General features: G+C 36.5%; 2 protein-coding genes across 2 annotated transcripts; one reads left to right on the top strand and one right to left on the bottom strand.

The window, feature by feature from the left end:
• Window positions 1–1,498: 1,498 nt before the first annotated feature.
• Window positions 1,499–5,340, bottom strand: LOC111609729. The gene is made up of 8 exons (XM_023339783.1): window positions 5,051–5,340; window positions 4,679–4,788; window positions 4,344–4,435; window positions 3,535–3,635; window positions 2,305–2,423; window positions 1,947–2,136; window positions 1,776–1,861; window positions 1,499–1,627 (listed from the first exon to the last, which is right to left on the bottom strand). Exons 1-8 carry the CDS (start codon window positions 5,259–5,261, stop codon window positions 1,499–1,501), a joined length of 1,038 nt encoding a protein of 345 aa, XP_023195551.1. The 5' UTR covers window positions 5,262–5,340.
• Window positions 5,341–10,704: 5,364 nt separating this feature from the next.
• Window positions 10,705–12,896, top strand: uba52 (ubiquitin A-52 residue ribosomal protein fusion product 1). Its single transcript, XM_005813959.2, has 5 exons — window positions 10,705–10,775; window positions 11,195–11,306; window positions 12,027–12,113; window positions 12,343–12,445; window positions 12,737–12,896. Exons 2-5 carry the CDS (start codon window positions 11,204–11,206, stop codon window positions 12,828–12,830), a joined length of 387 nt encoding a protein of 128 aa, XP_005814016.1. The 5' UTR covers window positions 10,705–10,775; window positions 11,195–11,203; the 3' UTR covers window positions 12,831–12,896.
• Window positions 12,897–13,213: the final 317 nt, after the last annotated feature.

Genomic DNA, 13,213 nt, shown 5'->3' with positions numbered 1-13,213 from the left:
CAGAACTGTTCTGGTTGCTTTTTTGCCAGTGTTGTTGAACTCCATGTTCAGTTTATTTATAGCTGCTCACCTTCCTGTCAATATTCCCCCTTTTTTCACCTTCTCAGGCTCAGGGCTCTGTTATTGCTTCAACATGGTTTGTTTTTATCGGCAGACAGTAACCTTCAATGCTCACATAAATTTACAGTGTAAACAGGGTGGAGGTGTAGGGCAGCCAGGAGGGGATCTTTCTGCAAAACAGTAACCTTCTTAGCACTTCTAAGTGCCTTCAGAGAGGAAAAACCACATTAATATTTGAAGCTGCTTCCATTGAAGGAGATGCTAACAGTTTATGCTTAAGCTAAAGCAGTGGTTGCTCTCTGCTTCAATATTTCACTTTTCTGGGAATTGGTTTATTTGGATTCTGACAATTTGTCTGCAGTTCATTGTAAGAGAGACGTTTAGTCGGGTTGGTGAGGTGAACAATTTAAGTCTTTGTTATTCCTAAAAAGACTAGAGGATCTGGGAACACAAAGGCTGCGTTCACACCAGCCCTGTTCAGTCCACGTTAACCGAACTCCTGTACCAAAAAAAACAAACTCTGGTGCACTTAAAAAGCTCGGTCTCGGTTCGGTTGATGTGAACTCTGATGTGATTTGAAAGCATATGTGGATGCAAGCGGACTGGAGACGGCTCCAAAAGCAGGAAGCAGACTATAGCGCTGAGCATTCTGGGTAAGAACAACCAAAACAAATGTAAATATGGCAGGAGAAACAGCTCGTCGTTTTTGGCCAAAGAAAAAAAACAGAAATCCTGCAACTGCTAAAACCAGACGCCACTCAATTTTTGTTTACTTTTCCTGAAGAAGGAAGTTGCAATCAAGTCTTCTTCAGAGGTTTTTGTGTCGTTTCCTTTAGTGCTTCTTGGTGCAGCGCCCCCACAGGCAAATAGGGGCTCTGGTTTGTTGGCTCTGGTTGCCTTTATTAGCAGTTGTTAGACAGGAAAGTGTGCTATGAGAGAGAGAAGACATGCAGCAAAGATGATCTGGCCGGGATTCAAACCTGTCGAGGACTTATGGGTCACGCTTTACCTCTTCGCCACCACCGCGCCCAGGAACCGATTATTTTAAAGACTTTGAATCGTCTAATACAGCACAGTGTGAAAACAAACCGCAGCAGCTGAAAATGTAGCAAATGTTGTAATTTTGGCCCCCAGTCTGACCGAGTCTATCAGGTGTAAAAGCACCGTAAATATGGGCTCTCCCCCGCAAAGAGTCTGGCTTTTAATCCCTTATTTTGCTTTGTAGGCTACATGTTCAAGTGGAAAAATAAAAGCAACTTTTAAATCCCAAGTTTGGTCTGACTCCGACATTCCTTGACTTCTAACGTAACATTTAGAAAATATTTGGAAAACATCAAAATACCTCAAATTATTGAAATACATTGCATATTTGCTTCTTACTGTCTTAAAAATGTTCAGAAATATTTATTAGGAATTGAAATCCTGCTTTGATTCACAGTCATCTCAGCTTCACATTGCTGTAGCGCTGGTCGTACTGAGCAGGCGGTGGAAACAACGGTCTCACAATGTAGTCATCCTTGTGGTTTGTGCTGAAATCCATGTCGCCCAGCGGGAACTTGAAGTTGGTCTGTTTGGTTTACAGAGAGCAGATTAATCACCAAGCTTAGACATTCCTGCACATGCAGAGATGTAAGCACTGGAGCTTTTATAAGGGCAGTGTTATCAGTCACTGCGGCAGGAAGTTTGATGGGGGATTTTATTTTGTGATTCCTCACCTTTTGCTGCGACTCACACTGCTGCTGTAGGGTGATCTTCTTAGGCTTGTAGTCAGCCATTGTGATGGTGATTTTTGGCCCCAAATCTGAAAAACAAGGAAGTCAACAAAGTATTATTATTATTATTATTACTATTTTTATTATTATTATTATTACTATTTCTACACATACCTGGTCCGGTCAGAATGTTACTCTTCGGATAGGTAGTTACTTTGGGTTGATCTACTTCCTGATGGATGCTCTGCTCAGTTTTTTGGGGTTTGTAGCTTTCTGTTGACACACTTTCTGGGCCAAAATAGACGTTACTTTTCGTAATCAAGCCTGGATCAGGTAAACTCGTTGGAGGCTGTGAGCCGTTCTGCTGGAGTGTCAGTAAAATGTGACACCTTCAGATTACTGAATCAAAATAATTTACATTAAATAAAACTCCCAGGCTCTATGAATTTAACAGTTATGAATTAAGAACTATGTCATGTTTGTGGTAATATAAATACATAAAAACTGTAAAAAGTAAGATTAATAAGCTTACACTTGAGAAGAAGATGCTGTTGGTGGTGACATGAATCTTTTCTCCGCTTTGCTCCTTGTTAGTGTCAACAAAGGGCAGATAGCTGGCACACTGGGCTGGTTTTACTATGACAATAGGCTCTGTAGTCAACGAAACAAAATTAGATTAATTAATGCGCTAATATTTTATCAGTTGACTCGATTTATTCATAAAATGTTGCTATATATAATGTGGTACAGAGTCACACATAATTTTTTATTGTAAAACTTTAGTTGTGTTGAGTCTAGATGTAAATATAGCTGGAAAAATTAGTTTTATTGTATCTATTGACATGAAATTCACACCAGAAACCTCCAAGTTACAGTAAAGCGAGACCTATTCACACTGCTGGAGGATTTAGATTTAAATGCTTTTTTTTAAACCAAGATATTTCTTTCTGGTAGAACATTAGATGTACACCATTCAAAAACAACATAACAAAGTAAAATGAGTGTCACTTAAAACATCTCCATATTTTATTTTAAAAAATTGGATGTTGAAAAGTGTTTAACAGTGCTCTACATCTAGCGGTTAAAATGTTTATTGGCAATACATCTGTTAAACCCAACCAACCATCGTTTTCAATGGTTTCTCTGCTTTTTTCATTGTTTATTCTTGTTGCAAAGAGAGTTAAAGTTCGAGGAAACTCAGCTTCTTCAGTTTTTGCAGCAGAATGACTGGGAACATTCAGGAGTTTAAACATCAGGATCAACTGTTATGAAGGTTTTGCAAAAGCAAGGATGCCGAGATCTTCACAGAGTTTTTTGCTTTTATTGATTTGTATATAATGAGAAACCTGATTATCAACTATCAGTCTGGCCTAAACCAGCTCTTCTCATCTGAAAATAAGAGCAGGATTGCTATCTAAATGCTGACAGATCTCAGCTGGTTTTTTGGATTTCTAAGCTATTTTGCAGGTTTTTTAAAATATGTTTTTTCTTCCCATGTTCTATTTATTACACATAATTTAGGGCCTAATTTTTGCAGGTTTCTTTTTGTGGGTAGATTTCCTCAGTTATTGTTGGAAGACCATTAGAAACATGTTTACTGAGAAAAATTACATAGTCAACACTTTCTACTCGCTGTAAATGGCCAAATGTTCCACAGTTTCACTGTTGTAAAGCTGTCTGTGTCTAATTCACTGAGTGAACTGCATTATTATATCCGGAAGCCATTTCAGCAGGACAGAAGTCAAAATGAGGAAGCACGTACCAACTTTGTGGGATTTAAATTCATCTCTGAAGGAGGTGGCCCAGCTGTCTTTGTAGTCATATCTGGGTCTCAACTCATCCTGAATTATCGGCTTTGTTGGGCTGTAAAAAAGTTTCAATCATTATTTTGTTCATTAATAAGAAAATATAAGATGACCAACATTTTTTAAAAGCAACAAAAAGATTCCAATTTATAAGTATTTAATGGTGCCGAACAATACATAGATATTAAAGGTTTCAGTTTTTCAAAATGTTTTTCCTTTTTATTTTGTTATTGCAGTAAAAAGTTGTCAATCTTAAACTGGATAACTTTTAATTATCCTCTGTGGGGTTAAAGTTTGGACTGATCCACGCGTCAACTTAATGTCTCTTGCTCCTTGAAACGCTCTTCCACAATCTGAACCTGATAATTCCTGATTTTGATGTCCTGCTTGCACTGATGCAGCCATGAATGTGAAACAGAACAAGTCTTTACTTTAAACACTCAACTATCTTGTTTTAGAGATCCAAAGTCTGTTCTTTATCCTCCCTGCTGCAAACTGAAGCGGTTTATTCAGTTTCTTCACTGCTGAGTGAAAAGACAACACTTTAATCTTTCACATTCAAGCGTTCCTGACCACCATTCCATCTATTTTACTTCCTTGAAAATGATTAGTTATGACTCTAATTTATTTAACTTTTAACATTTCTCCCCATGACTGTTTATGTTTTACTAAATGGCAAATTATTACCTTTCAACATAATGAAATTAGTTGTGTTTTTAAAATAAACCGAGTCATTTACAAAAAACCTTCCAGAAAACTTTCTGACCTGTTGACAGAGATCTGAGGGAATGCCGATGAATATGATGTCTGTGTTTCTGAACCCTTTGCAGGATTACCCATACAGACGGAGGAGTAATGCTAAAATACAACAAGAAAAACTTTTAATCTAGTGTTAATTGTAAATTTCTATAAGATATTTTCACCAGAAACAATTATTTCATACATTTTAAAGCTGATCAGACTACTTCATTCAGCCACATTCTAGCTTAATACTTCTATAATAATTGACTGTATAAATCTGTTCCCAGTGCTGCTATGGAGAGTTTCTAAAATTATCTCAGAAGTGAATGTTTTTATTTCCACCATATTTTTGTGTAGTACCCTTTCAGCTAGCTCTACTGGTTGGACAAGATGCTTCCTATAGGTGTCTTTGTATTGGGAGAGAAAGTTGAGAGCGCGTAGATCTCCTTTTATTGTTGGAAAACCTTCTTCTACAGAGAAAACAAAACATGATTTGACACGAGTTAAACATTACCAACAGCAGAATCAAGAAATAAACCTCGCTGCAATGATTTTAGTGTTACTCATTACAAGGGACATAAGGTTAAATAGTTCATTGTTCAATGTTTAACTTGTTGTTGGAAAGCTAATCTTAGTAAAATCTGGTAAATATTCAAATAAATCCTGTGGCCATTCATTCATACTTTAGCATAGCTTTTCATTTAAATCATGAAGCAAAAGTGAACAACATACCTAAATGACTGACTTTGGGTTTTACCAGTTTTGATGGTGGATGTGGAATAAAGCTGGCTTGTGTCATGCTTTTAGGAATATCTTCCAGCGACTGGATGCTTATTTTTGGTTGAAAGTTGCTAGTAGCTCTCTGGTGACCAGTAAACTGCTGGGAGGAGATTCCCTGAAGGTCTGCAAGCATGTGAGAGTTATCCTTGTGCAGATTATGCATAGCAAAATATGAATCAGGACACCTGTCTCAGGTATGTGTGGGGTACCTGAGCTGTTTACGGCCTAAACAGCTCTAGTAAACTGACTATGATATGAGAATTGCTCTCTAAATAATGACTAATTTCGGTGGTTCCTAAGCTGTTTTGTAGCTTCTTTTCAGTATTAACCCTTTGCACATGACTTCACGCTCTTCAGAACTCGGCCCGCTCCGCCATGACAGACGTCAAAACAACCAACGCGCTCATGTAAAGCCTGTCAAAAAACAGACATCTCTAGCCTAATATCGCTTTTATTTACTTGATTTCACTGTATAAATGGTCATAGAGTGCAGTGCGATTCACTGCACAAACAGACAAGGATGCAAAGCAAATTTGTCATTTTACTGAATAACTTTTAATGAGGAAAGATACGCAGCGGCGATGGATAGCAGCCGTCAATCATTCTGTCAAATCGTGGATTAGCAGCGAACACCTTACAGGGTAAAAAGACTATCGTTTATATAATTAATAAGTATGATTAGAAAGATATCAAATATCGCATTATGGAGAAGGTACTCGTCTAGCCATTGGTAACCATGGAGACAATGTCACGCCGTAATGTAGCCTAGCATGTAAGGAATAAACCAGTTAACATCTCGTCTTCTGTACGTTTTTAATATTGCTTCGGTGTAAGGGGAAACCTTACGCCGAAGGTTTAAATCATGATGATATAAATCATCATGATATCATGATTTATTTCATGATTTAAATCATGATTTATATCATTATAAATCATGATTTGTATCATGATTTATATCATGATTTATAATGATATAAATCATGTGGTGTGAATTCAGGCAAAGTCGGTAATTAGATCAACAGTCAGGAGGGAGGAGGTTCGGGTTGGTTTGTAAGCTAGCTGTTTCTAGCTTCTGTAAATACCTCCGTCTATGAGCCCCGACCAGGTGTGTTACGTTCACCGACAAATTAGCTTGACGTGAACAAGTAGGAACCATGAATAAACTGGCAAAAACAACTTGGGAAAACAACGTAAGTCGCTCTGTTCAATATTCCCGTCCCTCACTTCTGAAGTCCATCATGGCGCCTTGAATGATTAGGTGACGCAGTTGCAAAGGGTCAATTGATTTCTTCAGTGATTTTCATTTATTACACATAATTTACAGCCAAATTTTTGTTTTTCTTGTTAAGTGTAGACTACCTGTGAGTTTGATGTTGATTAGCCCTTGAGAAACATATTTACTGAGACAAATTAACATATTCAACACCTTCTTTTCTTAACTTTAAGTGGCAAAATGCTCCACATTCATTTTCCGGTTCACTTTCATCTTGTTAAACTGTATCATTGTATCTAAAAGCCATTTTAACAGAGCTAAACTCATAACAAGTAAAAACATACCGACTTTGTGGGCTCTAAAGTCATCTTTGAAGGTCGAGGTCAGGCCGCGTTTAAAGACATCGCTCTGGTTGAGCACCGTATTATCTTTCTTCTTCGGCTCTCTGCGAAAACTATTCAATTGTTCTTTTGTTAATTACAAACAAGAAAAATACAAGATCATCTACATTTTTCAAAAAGCAACAATAGGATTCCAAATTGCAATAACTTAACGTTGCCTGGCCATAAAGAAAACAACCATGCACAGTGATATCGCAAACAAACTTTAACTTTTCAACGTTTGTAGAAAGATTTCAGTGTTTCAACGCAACATACCAAAGTGATTTTTTCTTTCTCTTTTATTTGTTGAATTAAAAATATTTTTTCTCCAGTACTCCTTTAATTATCCTCTCTGGGGTTAAAGTTTGGACTGATCCACGCTTCAACATAATGTCTCTTGCTCTTTGAAACGCTCTCTCACAATCTGAACCTGATAATTCCTGATATTGATGTCCTGCTTGCACTGATACAGCCATGAATGTGAAACAGAACAACTCTTAACTTTTAACACTCAACGATCTTTTTTTAGAGATCCAAAGTCTGTCCTTTATCCTCCCTGTTGCAAATTGAAGCACAGTTTATTGAGTTTCTCCACTGCTGAGTGGTTTTCTTAAGGCTAAGCAGCACTTTAGTCCTTCCACATTCAGAAATGTCCTTCAACTATTGAATCTGGGTTTTTTTACTTTCTTGAAAATGATTAGTATTCAGGTTTTAACATCCCTCTCCACATTTTACCACTTAAAACTGTAGTTTTGGTGAATTTTGTCAGTTGTTTGCGTGACAGCATAAACCTTTAAGGTTCGCTATTCTCTATATCTGGGATAAATAACTTTGAGGTGAAAAATACTAAGCATTACTGAACTCTTCTAATGACAGATTATTACATTTTAAGATAGTAAAGTTAGTTGAAAAGACACGTTTAAATTAACTGAGTAATTTAAAAGAAACTTTCCAGAGGTGGAGAAAAGTTTTGTACCTGGTGAGATTGAGCTGGGGGTAGGATGCTCTGTACATTGTCTTTGTTTCTGAACCTTTCCCAGGGTCACCTATAGTGATGCTGGAGAAATGCTGAACAACAAACAAAACGTTTTTAGTCAAAATAACTTTAATCAGTTATTTTATAGTGGATTCCTAACTAAAATTAGTTCTAACAATGTTTTATGGGCTACTGGATACACAAACATCTACCAGGATAGACAAGGAAGGAAGGAAGGAAAGGAGGAAGAAGGGAAGGAAAGAAAGGAAGAAAAACAAAAGAAGAATGGAAGGAAGAGAAAAAGGAAAGAAGGAAGGAAGAAAGGAAGAGAAAAAGGAAGGAAGGAAAACGTAAGTCAGTAAGTTAGTTAGTAAGAAAAGGTAAGTAAGTAACTAAATTAGTTAGTAAGGAAAAAGTTAGTTGGTTAGATAAAGGTAAGTAAGTGAGTGAGTAAGTAAGTTAGTTAGTTAGTTCATTTTGCAACAACTAACTGTCACATGTGTCACACTTGTGTCTAATGAACACAAACTGTCTCTTCCATTTGAACAGAAAACTACGAAAAGCCGTCTTGGTGTAAACTTTTCCAAACTGACTCTCATCTGCTGGACCTGAAGGTAATTTTCTACTATTTTTTTCCAATTCACAGACCAAATGAGCACCTGTTCTCTGGGTTATATTTATATTCCAGGAAAACATAAAAATCATGGATTATTCATTTGAAGTTCATAAAGAGCACATTACCAAATTAGGTGAACAACCAATAAAATGTATCAAATCACAGCTACTTTCTTTTTTTTATTTGTTGTATTTTTATCAATCCATATATATAAATTGTGATCTAAATACAAACTAACCAAGAAACTGAAAAGCTCCTTTGATAGTTTATATAACAGTTATAATGTTGAATTTCTGGGTAACTATGCTGCTATGGAGAGTTTCTGAAACAATGTCAGCTGTTCTCCCATTAAATTATCTCCGAACTTAATGATTTAATTCTCGCCATAAATCTTGTGAAGTACCTTTCCAACAGGCTGCACACGCTGGTGAAGATGTTTCTTATAAGCATCTTTGTATTGGGTGATAAAGTTTAAAGTGCGTGGATCTCCTTTTATCGTTGGAAAACCTTCTTCTACAGAGAAAAACAAAACAAAAGCATGATTTGATGTTTGTTAAACATTACTGACAACAAGATCAAGTAATAAACCCTCACTACTTTGATTTTAGTGATACTCATTACGAGGTACATACGGTTAATAAGTTCACTGTTCAATTTTTAACTTGTTTTTAAAAAGCTAATCTTGGCAAAATCTAAATAACACATAAGACTGTGACATACCTAAATGTTTAGCTCCACATTTGACTAATTTTGATAGAGGTTGTGGAACATAACAGCCATGTGTGATGGTTTCAGGAACATTCTCCACTGACTTGAATATTGTTGAGTCTGTAGGTTTAAATGTTTTGGCAAATAGCTGATGGCGGGTTAATCCCTGGGACTCCATGGTAAAAGTCTCCCTTTGCCTGAAAGTTTGTAGACATGTTAGAGTTATTCTGCTGCAGGTTATCCATGGAAAACGATGCAGCGGGACACCTACCTCAGGTATTTGTGGTTTCTAAGCTGTTGATGGTCTGAGAATACTGTTCTGCTGCCTCCAAGCTGAAAGTCTCAGTTTACCTATATGTGAGTTGCATTAGCATATGGCTAATTTCTGTCTCAGCAGATCTAGAGAGTCCTTCTTGGAGCTTCTTTGCTTAAGTTATGTGGTTTCAGAGCATTTGAAAAATGCCACAATGCCTCACCGTGGAAACTTCTGTGCTGTGGAACATGATAAAGTTGTTTGCTGCTACTGCAAAGAAACATACTCAAGACATGGTGTCAAATAACCTGTCAAAATGCCAACAATAAAAAAAAAAATTCATTTTCATTGAGTGTAAATGTACAAAGGGACATGTAGCAATTAGGGAGGTGGCGAAATCTTTTAAAGCAAAGGAAAAAATGATGCAACATGATGTAATGCACCTTTGCTCATGCCTCAATGGCCTAAGGAGACTTTCCCACAGTTTTTAAAATAATCTAATTAGAATGAAAACGCAAGAATATAAAGATAAAGTAAAAAAAGCTTATTAGAAATAGCAATGGAAAAATTATACATAACATTTTTAAATCAATTTCAGTATTTATACTAGTCTTTATTGTAAATATCAAAAGTGTAATCCTTTAATGGACAGCTTAGTGATTAAAACTGACTTGAATATGACAAAAGTCATTCTATATCTACAAATTAAATTTTACTTCTTATTTTTTGCAGGTTAAGTTGGAAGTGGGAAAGGTTGTTTTGCATCTTTAAGGGAGTTAATTCACCAGTGTCATTTGGACATAGATAATTCTTTTTACTTTTATAAGGCATTTCGACATTCTGATTTAAATTCCCCTTCAAACCTTTTATGGATGCAAACTCGACTAAAAACCCACTTGTATTTGAAACGTAATCAATTACAAATTTATTGATGGAACCTGACTTAATGTCGTGTTTTGATTGTTGATTCTATGTTGCATTGTGTTTCTGTGTTTGATATGATGTAAAGCACTTTGAAATACCTTGCTGCTGAAATGTGCTATACAAATAAAATTTGATTGATTTGATTGATTCAATAAACAAGCTGAGAAAAATCTTACGCCATTTACTGTACCCACACCTGAAAATATGTGAAAAATAAAGTACCTATGTATATTTTAAAAAATGTTTTCAAATTTACAGCGACCCAGGAGGCTCAAATAAGTGAAGTTGTATCCAAGTTTTACTAGCTGTACCACCTAGCTACATACGCCCTGCCACGTAAAATCAATTTCTCCATGGCAACGGCAGAGGTCAGTCAGATTCCATTTCAGTTCAGTAATATTTCAAATTATAGCAAATAATAAATGTCAAAAATTTAAAACCAAATGTATGGATGCGGTGAAATGTTGATTAAAGATTAAAATTGTTTTGTAGAAAGAAAAAATATATATATTGTCTTTTTCTCCAATGTAACCAAGAAAACGGAAGTGACGTAGATCAGCGGCATTTTCTTCCGCTCTCTTTTCGTTGAGGCTCAGCTAGCGGCCGGGTGGGTACACGTTTTGGTCGGGTTTTATTTTAGGATTTTTAACTGTATTGAACACTTTTATACAAAGAATATTTTGCTGCGTCGTGTATTAAGTTAAAAATATTACCTGTTATGTTAGTAGTACTAGTGTTTTAGGTACAGAATTAGCGTTATCGTATTTAGATTTTACGTTACCGACAGGCATGTGGCGCGGCCCTTCAACCAGTTCACCGAGCTAACGGCTAGTGCTACGTTTCATATTAGTCTGTACAGGCCCTGCAGATACATCTATGTCATTTTAGGTAACAAATATATGACCAGCATAAAGATTAGCGTTTATGTAGATTGTGTGTGAGAATAATGTGAACTCTTAACGGCTTTGAGACGTCATTGAAAGAGCTAACCGTACGTCAAATCTGACCAGCGTTTGTTTCCTCCAGCCTGCAAACATGCAGATCTTCGTGAAAACGTTGACGGGGAAGACCATCACCCTTGAGGTTGAGCCCAGCGACACTATCGAAAATGTCAAGGCAAAAATCCAAGATAAGGAAGGTGAGTTCTATTGCCTTCACCGCACTCAGCTGTAGAGAAAAATATCTACATTATTTTCTACTCTATCATTATCACAGGTATGATGGCAACATTTCTAAAGATGCCAAAACAAATGACTTAACCTGGAAGAGGATTTAAATAAATGTTATCTATTTAAGTTTAAATTAAATCAAAGTGTGGGATAATTTATTGCTCAATTTGAGCTCATGATTTAGTACCTCAAAAAAATTCCTAAACTCTAAGATTTTTCAATAAAACTTGAAGCTTTTTCAGTTTACCACAAATGTCAGTAAATTGTCCTCAATCAATTGTTTGATTAGGCCAAAATGTCAAATTAGTTACAGTGTAATGGGGTATTTTGTTTGTCAGTTTTATTTCACAGCCAAGGCAATGGAAAATACCAAATGATCTGGCTTTGTTTTCTTTGTAGCGAACCTTAAAACTGTAACAAGAATGCAACTGTGAACCAAAAGTTTGCTCACTAATTCATATTAATATGCGACTTTCTCTTTGTTTTGTTACTTTTATCATCAGCATTTTAGTTTGTGGGCTTATTGGAAATGTGCCATCACAGATCTCTGAAGAAAATGGAAAAGTGAAAAAACTAGGAAAATTCAGTTTGTGTTTTAATCAGGGTTAGTTTATATACATTTCTATGCATTTAAAATGGTTTCTAAAATGTTGGGACTCAGTCAATAAGTAACTTGTTTGTGTTTGCAGGTATTCCCCCAGATCAGCAGCGTCTGATCTTTGCTGGAAAACAGCTGGAAGATGGACGCACACTGTCAGACTACAACATCCAGAAAGGTGAGGCCTGAATATCCCAAAATGCACAGAAGAACTAAAACAGAGTCATGACCTCATAAACCATGGCAAATAATCCGTAGGATTAGGTTGTGTCAACATTAGAAAGCACGAGTCTTTCTGTAGGTCTGATATTCCTCATGTAAATGTAACATATAAGTATTTTAAGTTGTTTGGGAAATAGTTTTGAAATCTCTTTGAGGTATAAAAATTTGTTTTTGTTGTGTTCCAGAATCAACCCTCCACCTGGTTCTCCGTCTGCGTGGCGGCATCATTGAGCCGTCACTCAGACAGCTGGCCCAGAAGTACAACTGCGACAAGATGATCTGCCGCAAGTAAGTCGAGTTATGCAGAAATTTGCGCCGTTATGTGCAAAATTGCTTTTAATTTAAGTCGCCATATTCAGACTAAGCAATTTTGCATTTATACAGCTGAATATTAAGATAACTTTTAGTCTTAAACTTAAAATAACTTTAGTTTTTCACTTATTTTAATTTCTGCCACATCTAAGTTTTTCTGTATTTAATAGATTTTTGATGCAATACATTCTGACTTTAATGCAATTTTAACAGAACTACATCTTTCAATGTGTGAGTTGTTGAAAAACAGATCATTTTTCCTCCCAGGTGTTACGCCCGTCTGCACCCTCGTGCTGTGAACTGCCGCAAGAAGAAGTGCGGACACACCAACAACCTTCGCCCCAAGAAGAAGCTGAAGTAAACACTTTGGTTGGATTGGCACTGTGCGCCATTTTGCTTTAAAATAAATAAGAAAATTATGTTTCCAGCCTGGTGTGTGTTATTCAGTCCCTTCGCCTGCTACATAATGATGACATAATTACCTGGAATAAGCCACAGCTGGTCCAATGATCTTTATTACAGTTCGCCAAATGTTCTCAGATGAAGATGGAAGATAGGTGAGGAGTTCGCATTATTTCTGTTCGCAGAAACGTTCCCCCTCTGTCCTGGATAACTCATTATGTGACTTCCTGGAGTTTGTAGCTGAACTTTTCCAGAACTTACTGGTCTGAGCAGAAAACAGAATATCACATGGATGAGCTCATTAAGACACTACAAGGAAAGAGAGCAACTAGTTCAGCAATA

The sequence above is a fragment of the Xiphophorus maculatus genome, chromosome 9, assembly GCF_002775205.1.
Source record: "Xiphophorus maculatus strain JP 163 A chromosome 9, X_maculatus-5.0-male, whole genome shotgun sequence".
NCBI classification, from domain to species: Eukaryota; Metazoa; Chordata; class Actinopteri; order Cyprinodontiformes; family Poeciliidae; genus Xiphophorus; species Xiphophorus maculatus.
This window is presented reverse-complemented; position numbering and strand designations above follow the sequence as displayed.